This window comes from Symphalangus syndactylus, chromosome 1 (genome assembly GCF_028878055.3).
Source record: "Symphalangus syndactylus isolate Jambi chromosome 1, NHGRI_mSymSyn1-v2.1_pri, whole genome shotgun sequence".
NCBI lineage: Eukaryota > Metazoa > Chordata > Mammalia > Primates > Hylobatidae > Symphalangus > Symphalangus syndactylus.
Genome location: NC_072423.2, coordinates 129,361,466 through 129,383,942, shown reverse-complemented (window position 1 = coordinate 129,383,942; position 22,477 = coordinate 129,361,466). Strand labels below are relative to the sequence as shown.

Below are 22,477 nucleotides of genomic sequence, written 5' to 3'. Positions count from 1 at the left end.
AATAGGTAAAACCAATCACGCTGTTTAGAAATACACACAGTGTGTATAGTCTAAAACAACAACCAAAAAAACCCATAAGGGGATGGTTATTCCAGGAAGGCATGGAGAGGGATACAATTGTATAGGGGCACAATAGTGGCTTTTAAGGTACTGGTAAACAGGTTTCTTTGTTTAAGCAGTTGCTACAAGGGTATTCATAATTATTCCTGGAGTTGTACATATGTTTTATGTAAATCTGACACGAAACATTTCACAATTTTAAATGTACCCTTGGCCCCAAAAGAAAAGTGAGCCCTCTCCATGTTTTACTTCCCGGATGGTTTATGCTTTGTAGTCAGACTGGAAAATCCAACAACACAGTGATTACTTTTCAGTCTCATTTTCTTCTTTTTCTCAAAATAAATAGCATTTGTTCCAATTTCTCTGTCAGAAATAAGATGGTTCCAGATACTTGATTCACTCAGATGCTTTAAAGACTGTGGACCCAAGTAGGCTTCCATTATGACTTCTGGCAGTGACTCTTCTCGTGAAACAACACTCACTGGGTAGGAGTTAAATGTGCTTATGGACTTACCAGATAAACATTTATGAATATTTTCTGGTACATTTTTAAATGTGTTAAATACTTTTTCCATATAGATATGATTGCTCTTCATATCAATAACTAGAAATATCTAACCAGGAAAAGTTGAGCTCACTTAGAGCCACCAATCTAATAGAAACTGTTGAATCCCTGAAAATAAAACACAGACACAGATATGTATTCAATCGAAATATATTTGTCTAATATCTACAAAGTGTGAACAACTGGTCTTAAGAAAGCAGACAAAAGGCACAAAATTAGTATTACTACAGAGAAGCATTCATGCTATTTGGATTTTATAAATATTGGAGTGGCACAGTAAAAAATAAATTAAGCATTCAGCAAAAACCGGGTATTTCATTTTTTCCTTGCTTTGTATTTTGGTCACTCCTTTGACCTCATGTGTAAAGGCTAAAGACTGAAATTTAACTGAAACCATGGAATATTTATGCAGGCGCTATGTATGTTTTAGTCACAGTGCTTTCTTGCAGAGTTTGGGTTAACCAGAGAGGTGCACTTGAGGAAAAAATAATCCACAGGAAATTCTCTTTTTCCCCAAACTAAATACAAGATTGAGGCTGTGGTTGTGCATGTTTTCAGGTGCATGCGTGTATTTAACTTCTAAAGCCCTTTTTCATCACAAAAGAAGTCTCCATATGATTGACTGGTTTTCTGATGTAAAAGAAGCAACTTCTCAAAAATGTATGACTAGCGCTGTGACCATGAGAGATGGGTGGAAAACTCCTTGGTGGGCCTTGGCTCTTAGTTGTCCCAAAGGTGCTCCATCCTGCAAGGCTCTGGCATAAATCTTTAACAGCTTCCTGCCAACCCCCATCCAGCAGGAAATAGTTGCTTATCTTTCTTGGGCGCGGACAGACAAAACACTGAGGTGGGGAGGGAGGTGAGAATCACAATAATTTTGAAATGATAGCCACCCATACTTCTACCAGGAATGAGCCACTTTCTCCCTTATGGACAGTGATCGGGCCATGCCAGTTCACCTTCATTTTGACAGGAGTTGACTAAGTGAGAGTATCTTTGTGAGTGTAAAACATTTTTGGCAAAGTGAAAAATAGAAAACTTTAAACTTCATTGATAAAAAGGAGCTTATGATTACCCACTTTAACCTTGGTGAGTGCAGTATTTAAATGTGTAATCATACTCAGATGTTTACATAGTGCATGTGTGTGAACGTATACGGTGTGTACACACACGTGCCCAAATGGCTCTTGAATAAATTCATTCCTCTAGCAGAGTGTGGGGGTGCACTTTTCATAGTATATAATTTCCCTCTCTCATCATTTCTTGGATGTTAATACAAGGTCTCAGTGAATGCCAACAAAACCCTGATACTCTACTACTTTAATATTCCTACAAAAACAGGGCTATATTGGAAAGCTCTGCACCTCCACCCCATCAGTGTGCCTTCCAGAGAGGACTGAAGTATACCCAGCCATCGCCCTGCAAGAGAAGAAAGGAGGCATTATTACATGGAGACCTCTCAACAGGGAAAAGGGGAAGCAAGGATAACCGCAGCCAGTCTGTGTGTCTGCCCTGTCTTAATACCTCACACGCAGGCCAGGCTGCTGGCCTCAGTACCCCTCCTCAGCCCAGCTGCTCTTTGGAGATCTAGATGACCTTGACCTTCCTACCCTGGCATGGCAGGAGGAAACCCCAAGAAATGAGCAAAATAAAAGGGGAGCTTGGTTGGCTTCCATCCAGACTGATAACTCGGCCAAAAAAAAAAAAAAAAAAAAAGGCACTTTGACAGTGGGACAAGAGAAAAGCAGAATAGCTAGATGAATGGCCAAGGGAAAGAAAAGGCAAGGGTGTGCATACCAGTGACTTCCAGCCCACAGGGGAACACCCAACAAAGGCTCTCTCCAGCAGACAGTAGTCACAAACAAATCAGCACACACAAGAAACACCATCAATCAAATACCAAGTGAGAAAAAGGCAAGAATTAAAATGGTATTAATACCATCTAGTTATGACTAGAAGGCGCTATACTGAATAACTGTGCTGGTGTTCAGATGACTGTTATTCCTTACATGTCCCCAGCCCTTCTGTTACGGGCATACTGGCTTTTCTTAAACTCAGGAAGAACTGTAAATGTTTTTTTCGTTGTTGTTGCTGTTTAATGCACAACCTTCCACAGAAGCCAGACAAACTAGCTCTCTCAAGCTACTAGCTCTCTCAGGAGAAAAGGGATCCACCTCACAGAAGGATCTTTCAAGGTTTTACCTCCCCTGGGCAGGGCTCCCACACAGGGTCCCCACTCAGTGACCCATAAAGGCAAAGTCTTCTCCAGGAAGCTTTCCTGTCTGAACCAGAATCCAACCTTGAAATCTCCTTCAGTCCACAGCCTGACTCTGGGGAGAACAGTGGTGGCTTCCTGCTCTTAACCATGAATCCACCGCAGTTACCTACTATGTTGCCCTAACTCACTTCTCAGCCTTGTATATAGACAGAATAATCCCTCTTTGTAGCAGAAGTCAGGGGTTACCAGCACCTGGGCTAAAGAAAGCCCACAGATACATTTGGATTGGCTACTGGTATTTAAATTGTTTTAAATCTTTGACCATGCAAATAGGAGATTTCTCATAAAAATTTAGATTTCTGGCTCCTCATGAACAACTAGACAATCTGTTATCACCGGGAGATGAGTGGCATCTGCCCCAGCCCTCACCAGCCTGCTGTTCATTGGTGTTGCTGGGTTCTTGTGGGCCTGCTTTAAGTCGTGTGGCTCCTACATTTTCATAATTTCCAATTCTGTTCTCAAGAGTGCTTCCCAATCCTTCCACAACTTCAAGAGCATATAAGGGCTTCAGCTGGGCACACAGTGCCCTGCCCACCTGCCCAGATATTATTTCTAGCTTCCAGTGTCACATTTGCAGGTGACAGCAACAGCATTTTAGGCACAGGACTCAGGCTGGCCTTCCCCTGCAGGACTAGCCCTTGTGGCCCACAGGAGGCAAAGCTCTGAAAGGCAATTCTTCATCAGTGAGGGCTCCAGCTCACCCAGGTGTTGAGATGGCCTGTGAGGCACTCCTCAACTAATTTGTTACTAAAGATGATATAACGGGCCATGATGATTTTCTTTTTAAAAACAGAACAGTATCCAGTCTGCAGTCCCATCCCGATCCCTCACAGGCAGGCTGACATGCTTTTCTGACATAGGGATACTGGAGGGGAAGTGTCAGTTGCTCAGTTCTGCCCTCCAGAAGGTTTCATGAATATTGTGGCAGAAAACCTGTCCTGAAGCCTGATCCAAAGCTGGAGTCAGAACCGAGCTGCCCTAGTCCATCCCTTCCCCTGCCTGGTATTTATCCAATCTTGGGGGTTCAGCAAGAAAAACCCATCTACCGTCTCAGGACAAGTTCTCTCCTGGGCAAGGGCCCAATGACAGGCGGCAGAGTTACCTCCTGGATAAAATATTTGGGCTTCCATGGTGTGCGGAGGTTCTCGCGCTTCCGTTCCTCCACCCGCTGCTTCTCCTCCAGGTGCCGCTTCTGCTCGGTGGCTGCGTCAATGTCCCCCAGCCGTAGGTATCGGGTCACCTCCCGCCAGAGGTTCCTGGGGATGCGTGGAGGAGAGGAAACGATCAGCCAGGCCAGCTGGCTGCAAGCTCACAGAACTCTGCCAGGAGCAGCCAGAGCAGCAAGGGGCAGCCAGGCAAGCCCCCTCTGGGGTAGCTCATCCCAGATACCTCAAAGACCCCGAGAGCCTGGATTTGAACCCAGGGCTACCCAGCTCCACCTCTGTGCTGTTTCTACTCTCTGCTTGTACCAGGCAGCATGCCTTTCTCAGGGCCCGGAGATTCTGGGAATCAAATCTAATAGTAGTAGTAGTATGCATTCTGCTACCACTACAAACAATGGTAGCAGGCACATATGGCATTTGCCATATTTCTAAGCATTTTACATACATAAACCCATTTAATCCTCACAGCAACCCAATGATATATTGTAGATGATAGATTCTTATCTCCATTTTACAGAGGAGAAAATTTAAGGTCCACATAAGGTTAGGTGACTTGCCCAAGGACACCACACTGGTAAATCAGAACAAGACCTGCTTTCCCACGAGGGAACCTGGAATTAGGGGTTAGAGGCTGATGCATGTGTGGTGTGTGGGTATTTGTGTGTGCATGCTTATAGTGCGGGATCTCTCATCTCCCCCTATGTCTACACAAAGCCATTTCTCTGCTTCATGCATTCATTGTAGAACGCTGCCTAAAGGTAGTGAGGCCAGGCTGCTCGGCTCACTACCCCTCTTCAGCCCAGCTGCTCTTTGGACACTCAGATGACCTTGACTTTCCTACCCTGGCATGGCAGGAAGAAACTCCATGAAATGAGCAAAATAAAAGGGGAGCTTAGTTGGTTTACGTCAATCAAGGCTGACTACTTGGAAAAAAAAGCACTTTGACAGTGGGACAAGAGAAAAGGAAAGTAGCTAGTGTTTAACACTAGTTTGTATTTGGCTTATGTTTAACACACAGCTTTCCTCCTCAGGATGTCCTTGGGACCAGCCTGTATTCAGACACACTCTGTTCTAGAGAGAAAGGAAAGGACCCATGATAAATCACCACCCAAGCACTTCCTCACTTAAATGCATCAGAAGGTCGGATTTCACAGACAAGGAACTGTCAGAATGCCAGGTGGTGGAGATTCCCTCCCTGGCTTCTAGAAAATGAGTCCTCTTCACCCAGGGGTAAGTGAATGCCCATCTTTAGGTCCTGGGCCAGGGAGCACGTGAATGCCCATTATTAGGTCCTGGGCCAGGGAGCATATCTACAGCAGGTGTCCTTAACCCTTTCCCCAGCAACAGCTCAGAGCAGCAGAAAGGCTTGAGTGCTGGCATGGTCAGGCTGAGGACAGGCGGATGGGGCTGCCCGTGAACTAGGGACAGCCAGCAGCATCTCCTGGGGGTGCAGATGCCAAGAGAAGAAACCCCAGCTGCACACACACACAAGAAAACTGCTGGCACTGAGAGATAAGCCAGATCCAACTGGTCTCTCAGTCCCTGCTCTTTCCACTGTACCCTCATAACTGATTTAAGAGGAAAGACTCGCCCCAACAGTAAGGCTGGGTGAGGGAAGAAAATGAGGGGTGGGTGTTGGGTGAAATCACAGTAATTCTCATCACACACTCTCAACACACACCTTACTCTGAGGGTGGGGCTGGGCACCAGGACAGCTGGGGTCAGAGGGTCCTCTCAAGGGCAGAACCTCCCATGATAAGTCCCCTCTTAAGGCAGTGGCCCCAAGTGTAGAGGGCAGAGAGCCCAAAACCAGAGACAGGGTGATGGGACCGGAACCACAGACAAAGATCTCTGCCCAACATGAATAGGGACCCAACCAGGAGAGTCACCTGAGAGTGGGGAGGAGAATGGAGTGGAAGAGGCTCTGAACACCACGCTGAGAGAAAAAGGAGTCTCCAGGGTGGGGAGGGATGGCAGCAATTCAGTGAGAAAAGCCAAAGGAAGCTGAGGTGAGCTTGCTCTGAGGAGGGGAGGGCAACATGGCAGACGTCGAGCAAGTGGCTAAGGCAGGGCAGGACTGGCGTCTCTGGGTGCTGGCTCTGCCTTAAGTCACTGGGCCCCTGAGGGCTCTGGCCAAGGCAGGGTTTCTGCTCAGACCAAGCTCTGGGCCTTGTGAGCAGACTTACAGGTATGGGAAGACCGAAGACCACAGAATTATCTTCTTTCTACCACTAATGGGACTGGAGTTCCCTTCCAGGAATTCTAGTTGGGGACTGGAGGCCTCACCAAGGGCTGGCACCACTGTGAGAGCTAAGACAACTGTTCTAACTGCTGTTGTCTAACCTAGCCATGCTGATGGTCCCTCCTTTGCCTCTGCAGGGAAGGCCTAGCACACCTGGCTAGGAGAGTGAACACAGGTGCTCTGAGCAGCCAGGAAGACTTGAACCAGCCACTCCACTCCTCAAGGCTGTTTCCTCTGCAGAGAACAAGGATGGGTGGGCTCAGTATCCCTATACAGCAGTCCCCCTTTACCCATGGAGGATGCATTTGGAGACCCCCCAGCAGATGCCCAAAGCCACAGATAGTACCAAACCTATATATACTATGTTTCTTCCTATACATACATACCTATGATGTCATTTAATTTATAAATTAGGCATAGTAAGAGATTAATAAAATAGGACAATTATAACAATATACCATAATAAAAGCTATGTGAATGTATTCTCTCTCTGAAAATACTGTAATATTTTCAGGTGGTGGCTGACTGCAGGTAACAGAAACTAAAGAAAGCAAAATCACAGATAAAGGGGGCTACTGTAGCTTGTTCCCTATTTCAGTAAAATCCACATAAACAGACAAAAAGAGGTAGCACCTTCTCTCTTACTCTGGCACCAGACTCCATCCCTGCTCTAAGCTGAATTCTGAGTTCCCATAGGCTAACAAGCAACAAAGAGTCTTAATAAGGAGTAGCTAAACTACTCTGATATCCTTGAAAGAAAAGTAGCAGGTGATCATAGTTTTGTTCTCAATAGCTGGATCAGAAACAACAGTCATGTCATGATATGAACCACAGGTTTCCCCATTCTGGGAATGCTTCATCAGAGGCAGTGTGGGCAAGGGGATGGATTTCTTTCCTTATCACAGTCTTCCCCTTGTCCTGCTACTGCTGCCCAACAGGATGTACTGAAAAAGACAACTGGTAAGAGTCCAAGCTCTCCAGTTAGACACAGAGAAAGGTTATGCTCACTGTTCTCAAATAAACTGATTAACAAGCAAGAGTGTACTAATTCTACAGCAAAGCAAAGGTTAAAGGGATACTGAAGCTGTTTCCATTAAACCCAGTTATTAATATAATGTATTATCTATGCATACTGTGGTGTCCCTGCTTTGTTCCCACTTACAAGAACTGTTTCTGTTTGTTACAAACTCTTGTAGTAATAGTAAAGCTTTCACAAAATCATCTGTAATCGCATTTTAACCCTGCATCGTATTTCTAAAGAGTGTATGCTCTTAGATTAGAGCAGCAGTTGGCAAACATTTTCTGTAAAGGGCCAGAAAGTAAACATTTTAGGTTTTGCAGTCCATATGGTCTTGGTTGCAACTACCTAACTCAGCCATTGGTAGCGGGAAGGCAGCCATAAGCCATATGTAAACGAATCATGGCTGTGTTCCAATAAAACTTTATTTACAAAATCAGCCTCAGGTTGGATTTGGCCCACAGGCCATAGTTTGCTGATGTCCTACATTAAAAAATAAAACTGGCATATTCCAAGGAGATTCTGCTTCTGTGCCTGCATAAACATCACATTAAGTGGCTGCATTATATTCATACCATAGCCACAGAAAGATATACAAATTGAATGGATACTTCGTAATTTACTTAACCATTTTCCAAATATTAGACAGGTGATTTCTTTATTTTGTTGCTTAGTTTTCTTTAAAAAAATAAACCATTTTATGTTGTTTAAATTTTTTCTGAATTTAAGAGTTTGCCCTGAGAACAGATTCTTAGAAATAGAATGTGAGATTAAAATGGATTCATGAATTGAAAGCTACTGATCCATGCAGCTAAACTGCACACACTCCTACTAGAAGGACAGGGTATAGAGTGTCAATTTTACTACACCTTTCCCAGCATTTAATTTTTTTAATAACATTGCTACTCTGGCAAGAAAAAAATAGTATCTCATTGACTCACTGTGCAGTTCTTTGATTACTATCAACTCTCTGTATTTACCTTTGCAATTAAGCAACAGATCAGAAGAGTTGACAAACTTTTGCAGGACAAGCAGTGAAGTCTGTCCTCACACCCCACCCCATGACTGCAGAATGACATAACTGAAAGCTGAAAGGTTTTGCTCCTAAGTGACACACAGTAGAAAATTAAAATATCTAAAGAAGCCAGGAGAACATGATTCCTGGCCTGTTTCCAGTCGCTAAGCTTCAAAGTCTTCTTTCTTTTCTGTCCCTTGAGTCAAGTGCCCAGCATGACTAAGCTGGAGAGGAAGACACAGCCCGGTTCTCACCTGGACTCCATGGGTCCCTGCTTCTCGAGAGGTCTGATCTTCTTGGGATACACTGGCAGTGTGGTTGTGTCGATGACTTTGGTTTCTCCATTGTTGTAGGTGAACTCTAAAGTACCATTCCATTCCCCATGGGCTTTACAAACAATGGTGTTGGTTGGGTTGTGCTTCACTTCTGCGGTAACCCTGAATTAATGAGTCAAATGAGCACACTTTGCAAAATGATAAAAACAGAGACTTCAAAGGTACACCCATCTCTAGAGAATTTTTTTTTTTATCAGGAATGGGAAGGAGGGATTGCTTTTGCAGCTTTGCTCAAAGACTAGCTCTTAAAAGATGATCTAATATCCTTGAACAGCAAAAGAAAGCATCACTGGAAATAATAGTGATATTTGAATAAAGTCTATAGATCAGTTCATAGTAATACAGCAATGCTAATTTCTTCATTGTGATAAACACAGATATCACTGGGACAAAAATCAGGCAATTCAAGAAAAACAAAATAAGTGGGAAGGGGACGAGAGATAAAAGACTACAAATATGGTGCAGTATCTATAGCTCGGATGATGGGTGCATCAAAATCTCACAAATCACCACTAAAGAACTTACTCATGTAACCAAATACCACCTGTACCCCAATAACTTATGCAAAAAATTAATTAAAAAAAGGAAAACAAAATAGCATATACTCTCTCTTCTCCAAAATAGCATCTAATAATGCTACATTTTAACCCTAAAAAGAGTGTAAGAGTGTAGGGTGAGCTTTTCAATCCTTAAATCAGGTCTATTTTGTATGGGGTCATACATGGTTGCCCACAATCCCAACAGAGCTTATGTTGGAAAAGGAGGGAAACATCCACTCCAGCATCCACACATCCCCTGAATGAAGGCTGAGCAAAACCTAGAGTCTCAGTCTCAATCAATACCTTCCTGCTCACAGTAGTGGCTCTGAGGAATGACTTCAACCTCTCTTTTAAAGGACCTTTGTGGAGATTTGCGACCTCTCTTTCACCTGCCTTGCCTGTGGGAATTCCAAGTGAAAGCAGACTCCCAGCTCCCTCTCCACCATTGAGCTTGCTGCACAGTTGAAGGAACACCACAGAAACGGGGATGCCTGCCCCAAGGCAGCCATGTGTAGGATCTAAACTCCCCTTTTCCTTAAGGCCCAGCTCAGGCTGAATTTAGAGTTTTCAAACAGACTGGGAGGCTTTCTCCTTGAGCATAAAAACAGTCAGTTCTTAGGTAGCAATGCAGAGGCTCACAGGCAGGTATGAGGCATCTTCTGGGTTGCACACAGTGGAAAGATATTAGTGGCATTCCGGTAAATATTTAACAACTGGATCTCCAAAAGGGAAAACACCTGATTTGTACCATTTGCCAATTTCTGTGGTGTTCATCATGGCTGATTTCAGCTACTAACATGATAGCACTGAACGTGAAGTACACATAAATTAGTTCTTATGAGCTGGTGTGTGCTGGCTCTAGCTGCCCCCAAGGGTGTCCACGTGCCCCTGTGACACTCTGACACACTCACACTAATACCATGCAGAATAATGCTTTCCAAGAAAAAGGGCAAAGATGGAAGTTTGTTTGTACAGTATATCTTGCTTACACAGTAGAGCTGTGCTAAAAGAGGAATATTTTTTATAGCTGCAGCAATAAAAACAATTTTGTGCTTCCTCAAAGAGCAGACCTCTTCTTCAATTACTTAGACTTGGGCTTCCCCAGTTTTTCAAAAGAAAGAAATGATCCTGACCTCATGGATGCATGACACAGAATTGAGGATAGTGTAGCCAACTAATGTGAAATGGGGAACTGTCTGGCTATGTCTGGGTTCATAGATTCAATCACTTTAGAGCAAAGCAACAAACTGTGGCTTCAGAAGGGAGAGTTTATTCCAACAAACAGAAGTGCTTTTATTCTCTGGCGTGTGCTCTGCAAATGCATCACCAAAGATTTAACCTTAAGTTTAAGAGTGGGGAGGACTCCAAAAAACTGCCATGTAAGGTAGGGAAGAGGCATCTCTTTTGGAAAAGACCTTAACAATTTTATCTTGATTTTCAACTCATCCCATTACTGAAACTCAGTCTTCTAATGGTGAAAGGAAACTCAGAGCATTGTGTTAAGACAAAGCCAGAGCCTCTCCAGCCAGCTCCTACCTGTGGACTTTCCCTCCATAGAAAGGCTTCGTGTGGAATATCACTGTCGCTGAGTACCCAGTCTTGGCACAGTTGATGCTGACTTTTCCTCCGAGCTCCACCCATGGGATGGTGAGAATGGACCGGGCGTAGGCACTAGGCAGGGTGAATACGTACTCCTCCTCGTGTTCCAGGAGCCTCAACACACCTCCAGGGAGAGAGGAGGGAGAGTTAGCCATGCAAACACGCGAAGAGGGCACTGGGGATCAGAAGAAATGAAGATGGGAAACCACAGAGCCTCCTGCACAGATGTCACACCTCCCACCTCTGCAGAGGTGAGCTGCTCGTTCACTGTGGGCTCTACTGTGTGCAAGGCACTGAGAATACAGCAGTGAACAAGATAGACCCACTTTCTGCCCTCAGAGAGCAGAATAGAAAGGGGGTCATTAGTCACCAAATGAACACAAAATTTTAACAGTGATAAAGGTAGGAGGGCAAGGTGGCCAGCACAATGGAGGCCTCCAACAGGAGAGACTGACCTGGTAAGGGAAGGTTTCCCTAAGAAAATGAACAGGGGAAGGAAGTGTTCTGGGCAGGTGGAAGAGCATGTGCAAAGGCCCTGGGGTAGGAAGGAGCCTGGTAAGTGTGAAGAGGCTGGGAAGAGGGCCCACATGCAGAAGAAAGATGGTATGTATAGGTGTGGAGGATGACCAAGTCAGCAGGGGTCAGACCTTGTCTTTTAAACTTCTAGGAAGAGTTCTGCCTTTATCCTGAGAGCTACAGAGACAACCTCAATGGTTCTCATGAAAATAGAGAAATCAGGCTGTACAGCTGCTGTCAGCAACCTTGGGAAAGACATCTGCCAAGAGTGGGACTCTATAACACTTACTGCCCACGCACTTCCAGAGAAAGGGTTCTCCAACCTACAACCCAAAGTGAGAAAGGCCTTATTCCTCTCAAACCAATGCAGAATTTTGTTCATTTTTCTAGGGAACAGGGCCACAGTTTTCATCAAGTCCCCAAGACTACCCCCAAAATACAGAAGCTCCCAGGACTGCCATAGAGTTGTATACAGAGGCCCTATACAGCTGGCAGAGGCCCTGAGACCCAGCACTACAGCTCTCTTAAGATCACATCTTCACAAGGCACTTCTCAGTCTCCCATCCAATACTTTGGCACTTGGCTCCCTAGAGATGCACATTCTCGGCTGCACTCCAGCTCACCCCAGGCCTCGCTCTAGGGTTGCTCCGAGCTCGTCAAGAGTGCTCTGAGCGTTAGGAGGGTAGAGCACCAGAGGTGGTTAGCAACGGCACCTTCCTGGGCTTCTAGTCCTCCATTGGAAAGAGTGAAGAGTGGGGTCAATGGCTCCCACATGAGAGCACTTTCCAGCTGCCAGACATTCCTGGGAGCTCCACATGAACTATCTTCTTCAGCTCACAACAGCCCTATTTGGCAATGATTATCATTTTAATAAGAATGCGGAAACAAACTTTTAAGAGAGGTTAAGTAATTCAGCTGTTTAATACTTTCCTCTTAGGCTACATACACATCTAAATCACTTAGAGCTAGAATTTGCGGGGGGGGGGGGGAGGGGGGGAAGGGGGGGCGGGAGGGAGGGAGGGAGAGAGGGAGAGGGGGAGAGAGAGAGAGAGAGAGAACACACCAGGAGGATAGGGAGAGAGAGAAGGAAGGAGGGGGGAGTGGGGAGGGCAAGTTTCTTTTAGTATAGATGAGCTTGCCAGGGGAGTCTGAGGAGAGATGGGGTTAATTTGTACAAAGGGGCCGGGCGCGGTGTCTCACGCTTGTAATCCTAGCACTTTGGGAGGCCGAGGCGGGCGGATCACGAGGTCAGGAGATCGAGACCACGGTGAAACTCCGTCTCTACTAAAAATATAAAAAATTAGCTGGGCGTGGTGGCGGGCGCCTGCAGTCCCAGCTACTCGGAGAGGCTGAGGCAGGAGAATGGCGTGAACCCGGGAGGCAGAGCTTGCAGTGAGCCGAGATCGCGCCACTGTACTCCAGCCTGGGTGACAGAGCGAGACTTCGTCTCAAAAAAAAAAAAAAAAAAAAATTGGTACAAAGGAGTCATGGTTCCTGTTAGTTTCTAAAGTCAATACTAAGATGTGTTCAACTATAGTTCAATTTACCGTGGAGAATTCCTCTAATTGCCCATGCACTACAGTATTTAGGACACACTAGTCTTGTCCGAACCAACAACATCACTCTCAGCTCTCATTTAAATCCATTAAAGTCAGTTTTCCTAACCCATGAAATACTTGGCTGGTTCTGAAAACCCAAGTTGAAATGCTAGTATGTGTTTAGGGGCCTCAATCCCTCCCAGTGTGGAGGGGTCCTCAGACACATGGACACATGCAGGCACTGAGACACCCAGGAGAAGCAGATCATGTGGGCTGGACTGGAGGGCAGGTATCACAGCAGCATTTACATCCTATCTCTCTCTGGCTGGGAACATAATTGAATACATTTCATGCAAATCCACAAATAGCATAAGTCCACTACACCAAATACACTGCATATCAGAAGAGATGGGCCTTCTCCCCTCTTCTCCACTCCAACTTGCTGGAGCTCTCTTGACTAAACTCATATTGCTAAAAGTAAAGCCCCAGGCCACCTCTTGCTCTCTGTCATTCATTCTTCCTTCTGCATTTCAGAGAGAAGAGCATCCCAGATGACCCTGGAGGCCCTGTCCTATCCAAGCAGTTAAAGGAGGAGTGTTGTGTTCTGAGGAGAATTAGACATCGGTGTTTCAATCCTGATAGTTTCTGATCAGGACCCTTGGAGAAGAATGGCCAAGTCTGACACTGTTTTTTGTTCAAGGCCTACCTTTATATCTGACTTCTCTGAATTGGATTGAGAAGACAGCCTAAAGCAGGTGGAAAATTGCAGCCAATGTCAAACACAGATCAACACTTGGTTATTCTTGACCAACAGCCAGAGAAAGTGGAAGAGAGAGAGGTCACCTCAAATATCCCTCTCTACTCAAGTTTTACCTCCCAAGACCCCGATTCCTTGGGTGCCAGCTGTATCCTCACAGACTTGGAGACTGTGGCAGCTGAGAGAGGCCCCTGGACCCTGAAGAGAAGGCTACCATTCACCATGCCTTCAAGGTCCCAGAGGAGACAGTCCACTGCCACCCTCCCGACAGCACTAATGGGCTACAGATAGCCCCCAACTTACTATGGTTCAACTTACAATGTTTTGACTTTACAATGGTGCCAAAGCAGTAAGTGTTCAATAGAAAACATGCTTTGAATTTTGGTCTTTTCTGAATCTAGTGATATATGGGATGACACTCATGTAATGCCAGGCAGCAGCAGGGAGGCTCTTTTCCTTTTTTGGAGACCGGGTGCCACTCAGTCACTCAGGCTGAAGTGCAGTGGCGCGATCATGGCTCACTGCAGCCTTGACCTCCTGGACTCAAGCAATCCTTTTGAGTAGCTAGGACTACAAGCATGCACCACCATACCCAACTAACTGAAAAAAAAAGTATTTATAGAGACGAGGTCTCCCTATGTTGCCCAAGCTGGTCTTAAACTCTTGGGCTCAAGTGATCCTCCTGCCTCTGCCTCCCAAAGTGACTGTAAACAAACTCCTATATAGGTTGGATATTTGACCCCCTCCAAAACTCATGTTGAAATTTGATCCCCAATGTTGGAGGTGGGGCCTAGTGAGAGGTGTTTACGTTCATGGGGAGGGATCTCTCATTAATGACTTATGGCCATCCTAGCAGTAATGAGTGAGTGCTCGCATTAGTAGTTTTTGCAAGAGCTCCCCTGAGAGCTAGTTGTCAAAAAGAGGCTAGGCCTGTGCAGTGGCTCACTCCTATAATCCCAGCACTTTGGGAGGTGGAAGTGGGAGGATGGCTTGAGCCCAGGAGTTTGAGACCAGCCTGGGCAACATGACAAAGCCTCATTTCTATAAAAAATTTTAAAAAAAATTAGCTGGGCATGGTGGTGAGCACCTGTAGTCCCAGCTACTTGGGAGGTTAAGATAGGAGGATCACTTGAGCCCGGGAGGTCGAGGCTGCAGTGAGCTGTGGTCACGTCACTGCACTCCAGCCTGGACAACAGAGTGAGACCCTGTCTCAGATAGATTAGATAGATAGATAGATGATAGATAGATAGATAGATAGATAGATAGATAGACAGACAGACAGATAGATATAGACAGATAGATAATAGATGATAGATAGATAGATAGATAGATAGATAGATAGATAGATAGATAGATAGATAGGCAGACAGACAGACAGACAGACAGACATAGATGGAAAACTGCCTGGCACCTCCCCCACCTTGCTTCTGCTCTTGCCATGTGACCCCCACACAGGGGTTCCCCTTCCTCTTCCACCACGAGTGGATGTAGCCTGAGGCCCTCGTCAGAAGCAGATGCTAGTGACATGCCTTTTTTTTTTTTTTTTTTTTTTTTTTTTTTTTTTTTTGAGACAGAGTCTCGCTCTGTCGCCCAGGCTGGAGTGCAGTGGCGCAATCTCGGCTCACTGCAAGCTCCGCCTCCCGGGTTCACGCCATTCTCCTGCCTCAGCCTCTCCGAGTAGCTGGGACTACAGGCGCCCGCCACCACGCCCGGCTAATTTTTTGTATTTTTAGTAGAGACAGGGTTTCACCGTGGTCTCGATCTCCTGACCTCGTGATCCACCCGCCTCGGCCTCCCAAAGTGCCGGGATTACAAGCGTGAGCCACCGCGCCCGGCCAGTGACATGCTTTTTGTACAGCCTGCTGAACTGTGAGTCAAACCTGTTTGCTCTCAGATATTCCTTTATAGCAACGCAAATGGACTAGGACACAACACATCCTCTCGAGTGTACTGTGCTGCCGGATGATTCTGTCCAACGGCAGGCTCATGTAAGGGTTCTGAGAATGTTTCAGATAGGCTGGGCTAAGCAAGTATATTGCTAGGCTAGGTATATTAAATGTAGTTTCATCTTAGGATATTTTCACCTTCGGATGGGCTTATTGGGACATAACACCATCATAAGCCAAGGAGCATCTCTACTTGGTAGTAAAATCCTTCCAGGCGAGCAATATGTCTCCCTGGCACCATAACCTCACCCCTGATGTCTACTGCATTCCTATTTTGTGGTTCACCCTTCATGTCCTTAATCGGGATACCTTGGGGACTCCCACCACTTGCATGTCTAGCAGGAAACCTCTACAGACTGGAAACACGCAATGGCCACAAACTCAGCTGGCTGGTATTCTTAGTCTCATTCATAAATATGAACTTTGTAGTAAGGTAGGATTGTACAGCTGAGATTTTCTTCACCATGTTTTTTCGTGGAGAATATGCCACGACTTTTTTTAAGACCTGGATGAAATCTTAGAGGATCATTCCAAGTCCTCCGTCACTCACCAGCCTGGCAATCTTAACTTCTCTGTGCCTCAGTTTCCTCATCTGTGATGCAGAGATAATGGTATCTGTATCTCCCACGGCTGTGGTGAAGATGGAGAAGGTGATTCTAAACTCAGCTAACAGCACTGCAGCATGGCACACTGCCAAAATCCTGAAGGTTTTATGTCTTAATTACTCCTCATTCTTCAAAGCAGCCCTCTCGATGGGTATCACCACCTGGCAATAAAGAGGAAACTACAGGGCCGGGCACGGTGGCTCACGCCTGTAATCCCAGCACTTTGGGAGGCTGAGGCGGGCGGATCACGAGGTCAGGAGATCGAGACCATCCTGGCTAACATGGTGAAACCCCATCTCTACTAAAAATACAAAAAATTAGCTGGGCATGGTGGCGGGCGCCTGTAGTCCCAGCCACTCGGGAGGCTGAGGCAGGAGAATGGCGTGAACCTCGGAGGCGGAGCTTGCAGTGAGCCGAGATCGTGCCACCCACCGCACTCCAGCCTGGGTGACAGAGCAAGACTCCATCTCAAAAAAAAAAAAAAAAAAAGGAGGAAACTACAACGTCTTCCAATGGGCTATACCTGTGAGGGATGGAAGAGACACAGGGCAGACTTTCTCTAATGTAATACTGCATAAGAGATAGCATCCTCCTCCCATTTGTCTTCAGAAAAATCTCTTCCAAATCAAGGTAAAATTTCCCCCAAGTCCTGGGGGAAGTCAGTGAGCCTCAGAGCTAAACTGATTTGAAGGCACTGGCAAGACCACATGCCTTTGGCTTTTTTCTGAAAATCCATAAATGTGTGTTCATTCATCAAATCACCTGCAATTATGCCTTCTTAGTACATACTCTTTTTTTTTCAGGGTTGCATTTAAAAAAAAATCTCTCCTTAATATGAATAAAAGACTTACATTAAAATTAGACTTACAAATGGGATCACAAATATAAGTTACTTCTTCATTTGGCCTAACAGCTAAGAGAAGCTAAAAAAAAAAAAACATTAAATAATCAATCTTTCCATGCACGGTTAGTCCTCAGCCTGGGAGATCTTCATTTGAAATTCCACAAATGGATTCACCAATAAACATAAAGGCAAAGCATTAAGATTTTCAAACTGATAAACTTAAAATAATTTTGTGCCCAATCTCAATCTGAGGAACCAAAATATTCAGCTGGGACATTCATCCTGGAAAGCAGAGTCACAGAAGGAACTCCGGGAAGTGTGTTTGCAGACCCGGCAGCATCGGCACTCACAAGCCCAGTGGCAATCATGTCACTTCCTCTCATTAGAACTAACTGTTTTTCCCCACAGACTCAATTAAGAGCCTGCACCATTTACCAGGCATTGATTCAGGCATTTTGAGGGAAGTGGGCTGCAAAGAGCAGCTGAACGCCCCTCAGCTCCACAGCGGTGCGAGGTTGGGAGGGGTGAGCAGCCCACACTTTCCCATGGAAGAGGTGTTAGGTTGACTGAACAGTGTTGGCTCTCACTGTCAGCAACAGAAATGAGAAGGTGGGACAAAGGGGTGCAGTCTCTGGGGTCAACATGAGTGAATTCAGGGCATAATGAAGCACTTCATAATAGCATTTCATTACAGTCAAATATGCCACAGCCTAAAGGCCATGATTTAAGAGATAAGCCCGCGTATTTACGTTCACAATTCCAAGTGGACCCATGTAAGATCTCACTTTCATAATAAGGAGATGGAAAAAGCATTATTTACACCCAATCAACAAATTCATGGAATGTGCAGGAAATATGCGAGGGAAGGGAAATTATCCAACCTCCTGCCTTCCGCCAGTCAAAGGAGCTCTGAGTGTGGGAGCCAGAACCTTCTGCTTCGAAGTTTGGAGATTCTTAGAAATAGTTTGTGTGAAAAATTAGATCCTGTGTTACAGAGGACACGTTTTAATTAATACGAAAGATAAGGGGACGTGGCTACTGAAAGGACTTAGGCAAACTCAAGGCCTCACAAGAATGAGCCAAGGGTCCCCCGGCCATGCCCAGACCCACCCACAGCAGGAAAACATCAGGTGAGTGGCCAGGAAGGGCCATGTCCAGGAGAGGCCTTTCACAGTCTCTCTCCAGAATCTTCTTTCTGAACTCAGCATGCTATTGAGAGGTTCTGAGTGGAATTTTCAAGCAGTTAGAAAAAGTGAGAGCAACAAATTCTAATTCTGCTTCATCTGCAGGCTGCAACTGAGGGCCTCAGGAGAGGGTGTTCCACGGCTTCTCACCCACGACACTGTGGTCCTGGGCTGGGTAAAGTGAATCAAGGGCTGCAGCCTCCGCCTGCTGCCTATGAGAAACAGAGCAGCTATGATCCTGAGACCTCACAGGCCTACCCTGTGGAGACACGGACTCCAATGGCCAAAATAAGACAGAGCAAAGATGTTGGTTAGTTCAGGGGACACAGGGCTACAAGGACCTCATCACTCTCTCAAGATCAGCTGCAGAGGCAATGAAAGGAGGCCATGTGCGGTGCTGGGCTGAGGGGTGCCCCGTTGACGGTGTGGCTTCAGTGAAAGGGCTAGAGACACCAGAGGGAGACAGGAAGGACGAGGGTGCAGGGAAGCAGAGGGAAGAAGATGATGATGAACATGCTGTGTAGAGGGAAGAAGGGAAAGATGAACACATTGTGTGGGGAAGGGAGCATAACCAGCCTTAAAACAATCACACACGTGACACCATTGCACACCCACCTCCTTGTCGGAGCCCACCGCTGGTGGTCGGGGACAGGGGAACAGTGACTACTATTTGGTAGAGAAGGAAGGATCCTGAAGGGAGAGATTGCGTTTCTCTGAAGAATTCCCTAAATCACTAAAAATGGATTTGCAAATCTACCTTTTCGAACATTTCCACATATTTGTCTAATGGCAAGAATTAGGGGCTCACAGACTGGGAGGCATCGACCCTCTACTCCAATTTAAGAATCTAGCTTTCCCAGGCCTTGACAAGCGGCAACAAGCACTTCTGCTGAGTGCAGGGAAATCCCCAGACAAAAGGCATTCTATTCAGCAAGCACTTACTCTAATCACAGATTCAAACTGTGTGTGTGTGTGTGTGTGTGTGTGTGTGTGTGTGTGTGTGTGTGTGTGTAGGAGGGAAGAAGAGAAATAAGAAACAACTTGCCTCTCTGCTTCTATCTTTGCACTGGGCCCTCTCCACTTCTGCCTTCAGTCTATTCTTCACTCGGCCAACACAGGGATGCTGCTAAAATCATGTCTACCCTCAGCGACTCCCATCTCAGATCAAATGGCAAAGACGTTCCAGAGCCCCAAAATCAGATCCCAAAATGTGGCCTCTCCTCTCTGGCTTTATCTCCTCTCTTCCCAGCCACCCACTCACTCTGCTGCAGACACAGTGGCCCCTGGCTGTCCTCAAAACACCCCAGCCACTCGCTCCCAACTTGGGGCCTTACCACTTGCTATTCTTTTTTGCCTAGAAGACCCCTTCTTAAACCTGCTTCAGGCCTTTCTTCAGCTGCTCTATCTTGTTGAGGTCCACATTATTGAAAATTGCAACCTCCCTGCCCCAGCTTCACTCTCTCTCCTCCTTCCTACTTTGTCTCTTAGTGTCAATCATCATCCATCACACTGAGGACTTCACGCACATGTCTCGTCTTCTCTCTGACCCTCCTGTTGGAGCATGAGCTCCCGGGGCAGGGAATCTGTGTGCTGTGGCCTCTGCTGCATCTCTGGCATCAAGGATGGTGCCAATCACTTCACAAATAAATGGATGAATGGATAAGTGAATGGGTAAATGACAGATTTATTCGAGCCACCACTGTTACCGATAAGGAGGTAAACATGTTTAAAATACTATCTATAGAAAATGTGTAAGGAATCATCTCGCATGTGGGGCATAAATACAAAGTGTGAACTGCCTTCTCTACCTTCTCTAGCAAACAAACATATTTCATCTTCAAAATATTTATTATGTGGGAAATTGAGAATAAGGAATAAAATTAAATAGAATGAGATGAGTCTCCTGAATACCAATTTTTGTTTTTAAGAAAAGGAAAAGATTTTTTACCAATATAAATCTCATAGCACGAGGCAAGCAACCTATGAAAACACAGAGCCCCAGATAAGTCAAAATCAAAATTAATGTTGCTCCCATTTCTTATTACAAACTCAAGTATAAAAATCAATGCGAACATAAACCTCCCACAGGGGAGTCCTTGGCAATCTCCCTGCTTTCAATAGGAAGAGCTACCTGAGTATTCTAACCAGAGCTCTTAGCTCATGCAACTTCAAGAGTCCCCAGTCTGGGCTGAAACACACTTTTTGAAACCTGCCAGGGGGCTTTAACCCAAACAGTGCTGCACGGTGGCAGCTCCCTGTTGCTTCATCCAAGGAGAAGGCAGAGTTCAGGAGAACAAGCAGTCACTGGGGTCAGAAAAGAGGCCTGTGAGGAAATACCTCTCGTTCCTCTAGCCCTGCCCCACCCCAGAAGCACACTTGAATCAAGTTTGTTTTCTCAATGTCAGAGAGAGGCCTCAACAGCCCTGGCTGTGTCCATACAGGGCTCTAACCCCCCTTGACCTGGTCCCCCTTCCCCGGCCCACCGCCTGCTGCTCAACCCTGATCCTCTGCCCTTCCTGGGCTTGTGAACTCAGGGGGCTGCCTGAACCTCCTCAGATTCTGGTATCTCATCCACAGGTCAGAGATGAGCTGAGAAATGGCCCCTGACTCAAGCAGACCCCAGCACCTGCCCTGCATCCCCCTTCACTGGCTTGTGCTGAGGGCAGGATGGATATTGTGAACTATGCATGGGTTCCTAGGCAAGCTGCCTCTCTCAGGCACCTCATCTGTGAAATGAGGATAGCTGGACTCATCCAGGGTCTGCTGAGCATTCTGAAGCAACAGAACCCTTTTGGAAATAAACTTGTATAGGGAAGTCCATCTGGTAAATAGGTAAGGATGGATGGAGATGCTCAGGCTGGAGTGGACTTGGAAGAACACCAACCTTGCCACTCACTTCCTGTGTCCCTCTAAGGAGCCTGGGATTCTCTACAGCACAGCTGGAAACCCTGGAGCATATGGGAGACAAATGCGCTTTCAGCTACAAGATTTCATGGTCCAGTCATCACTGGTAACAACTCCTCTTTAAGAAGAGAGACCACTTCAGGCATCCGTCTCCCCTTGTCAACAGCAGGAAAAGCCAGACAACCCAGTCATGAATTGGGATTTTTCTAATTGGAAAATAGTTGTAATACCGCACTCTCACAGAAGATAACCTAAGAGGGGGATAATACTCATTATTGATGAGGTTTATCTAAAGATAGATGTATTTTTACATCTTTCCCCCACAGATACAACCCACCTCCATCTGAATTGTGGAAAAGGCCTAAACTGGGTGGCCCAAGATCATCCTGGTGACAGGTGTGTCCCTAGCCTCCTGCACAAATTAATGAATGTCTCATTGGTGAACTTCTTGATCCTGATTGATCCTTGAGAGGAAGGTGTGACGACTGCAGCATGAACTGGCTGATTACTAGACCTGTATGCAAGGAAGACCCCGGTGAAGGCCCAACACGAATGCTGAGTGCATCTGTGGGCACTCTGGAGTTGCCATCTTATCTATGCAAGACGAGGAGCAGCACTTTGGGGTGTAAACCTAACAGAGAAGCAGAACCCAAGAGTGGCTATTTTCCTAAACAGTACCATTGCATGCAAACCCTAAATAAGGAAGAACTGTCTACATTTACAGTCCCCAATTCCTCTCCTTCCTTCTCTCTTGACTTTATTCTAGTCAGATTTTCACGAGTGCTACTCCACTGACAACTGCTGTCAAGGTCACAAGTGACCTCCATGATCCAAAATCCATGATCCCTTCTCAGTTCTCATCTTACTGGAGTAGCCAGCATCACGTGATGCAGTTGATCACTCTCGCACTTTGAAGCCCTTCTTCACTTGCCTCGCAAGGAGCACCTTCTCCCATTCCACTCAGTCTACTTCTCTGGCCACCCCTCATCAGTCTCCTCGGCTGGCTGTTCAGTTGTGGACCTCTTAATGCTGCTTAATGCTTCAGAAATCAGTGCTCACTCAGCAGTCTCATTAGTCTCAAGGCCTTAAATATTTTATCTCAGCCAGGACCCTCCCTATGAAACTCCAGCTTGCATACACAGTTGCCTACCTTAGCACTCCCTTCAATGACTAAACCATAACAACTGCCCTGAGCTCCCATACTCTTCCTTCAAAGTAGCCCAATACCCAGCCCTCAGTCTCCCCATCTCAGTTAACAGCTAGTCCATCCTTCTAGGTGCTCAGGTCAAAACCTTGGCAACACTTTCTCTCACACTCCACATCCCATCCAGAGGCAAATCCTCTTGGCTCTAACTTTAGGACCCATCCA

The 22,477-nt window shown here is 46.0% G+C and overlaps 1 protein-coding gene across 4 annotated transcripts in view; it reads right to left on the bottom strand.

The window, feature by feature from the left end:
- Nucleotides 1–759: 759 nt before the first annotated feature.
- Nucleotides 760–22,477, bottom strand: part of OSBPL10 (oxysterol binding protein like 10) — a 346,584-nt gene continuing 324,866 nt past the window's right edge. For all 4 annotated transcript variants that reach the window (XM_055284763.2, XM_055284770.2, XM_055284773.2 and 1 more), the window contains 4 exons: nt 10,752–10,938; nt 8,596–8,778; nt 4,006–4,159; nt 760–2,044 (listed from right to left, as the gene is read on the bottom strand). In XM_055284763.2, the coding sequence (XP_055140738.1) occupies nt 2,000–2,044; nt 4,006–4,159; nt 8,596–8,778; nt 10,752–10,938 (569 nt within the window). In that variant the 3' untranslated portion in view covers nt 760–1,999. The remainder of the gene's footprint in view (nt 2,045–4,005; nt 4,160–8,595; nt 8,779–10,751; nt 10,939–22,477) is intronic.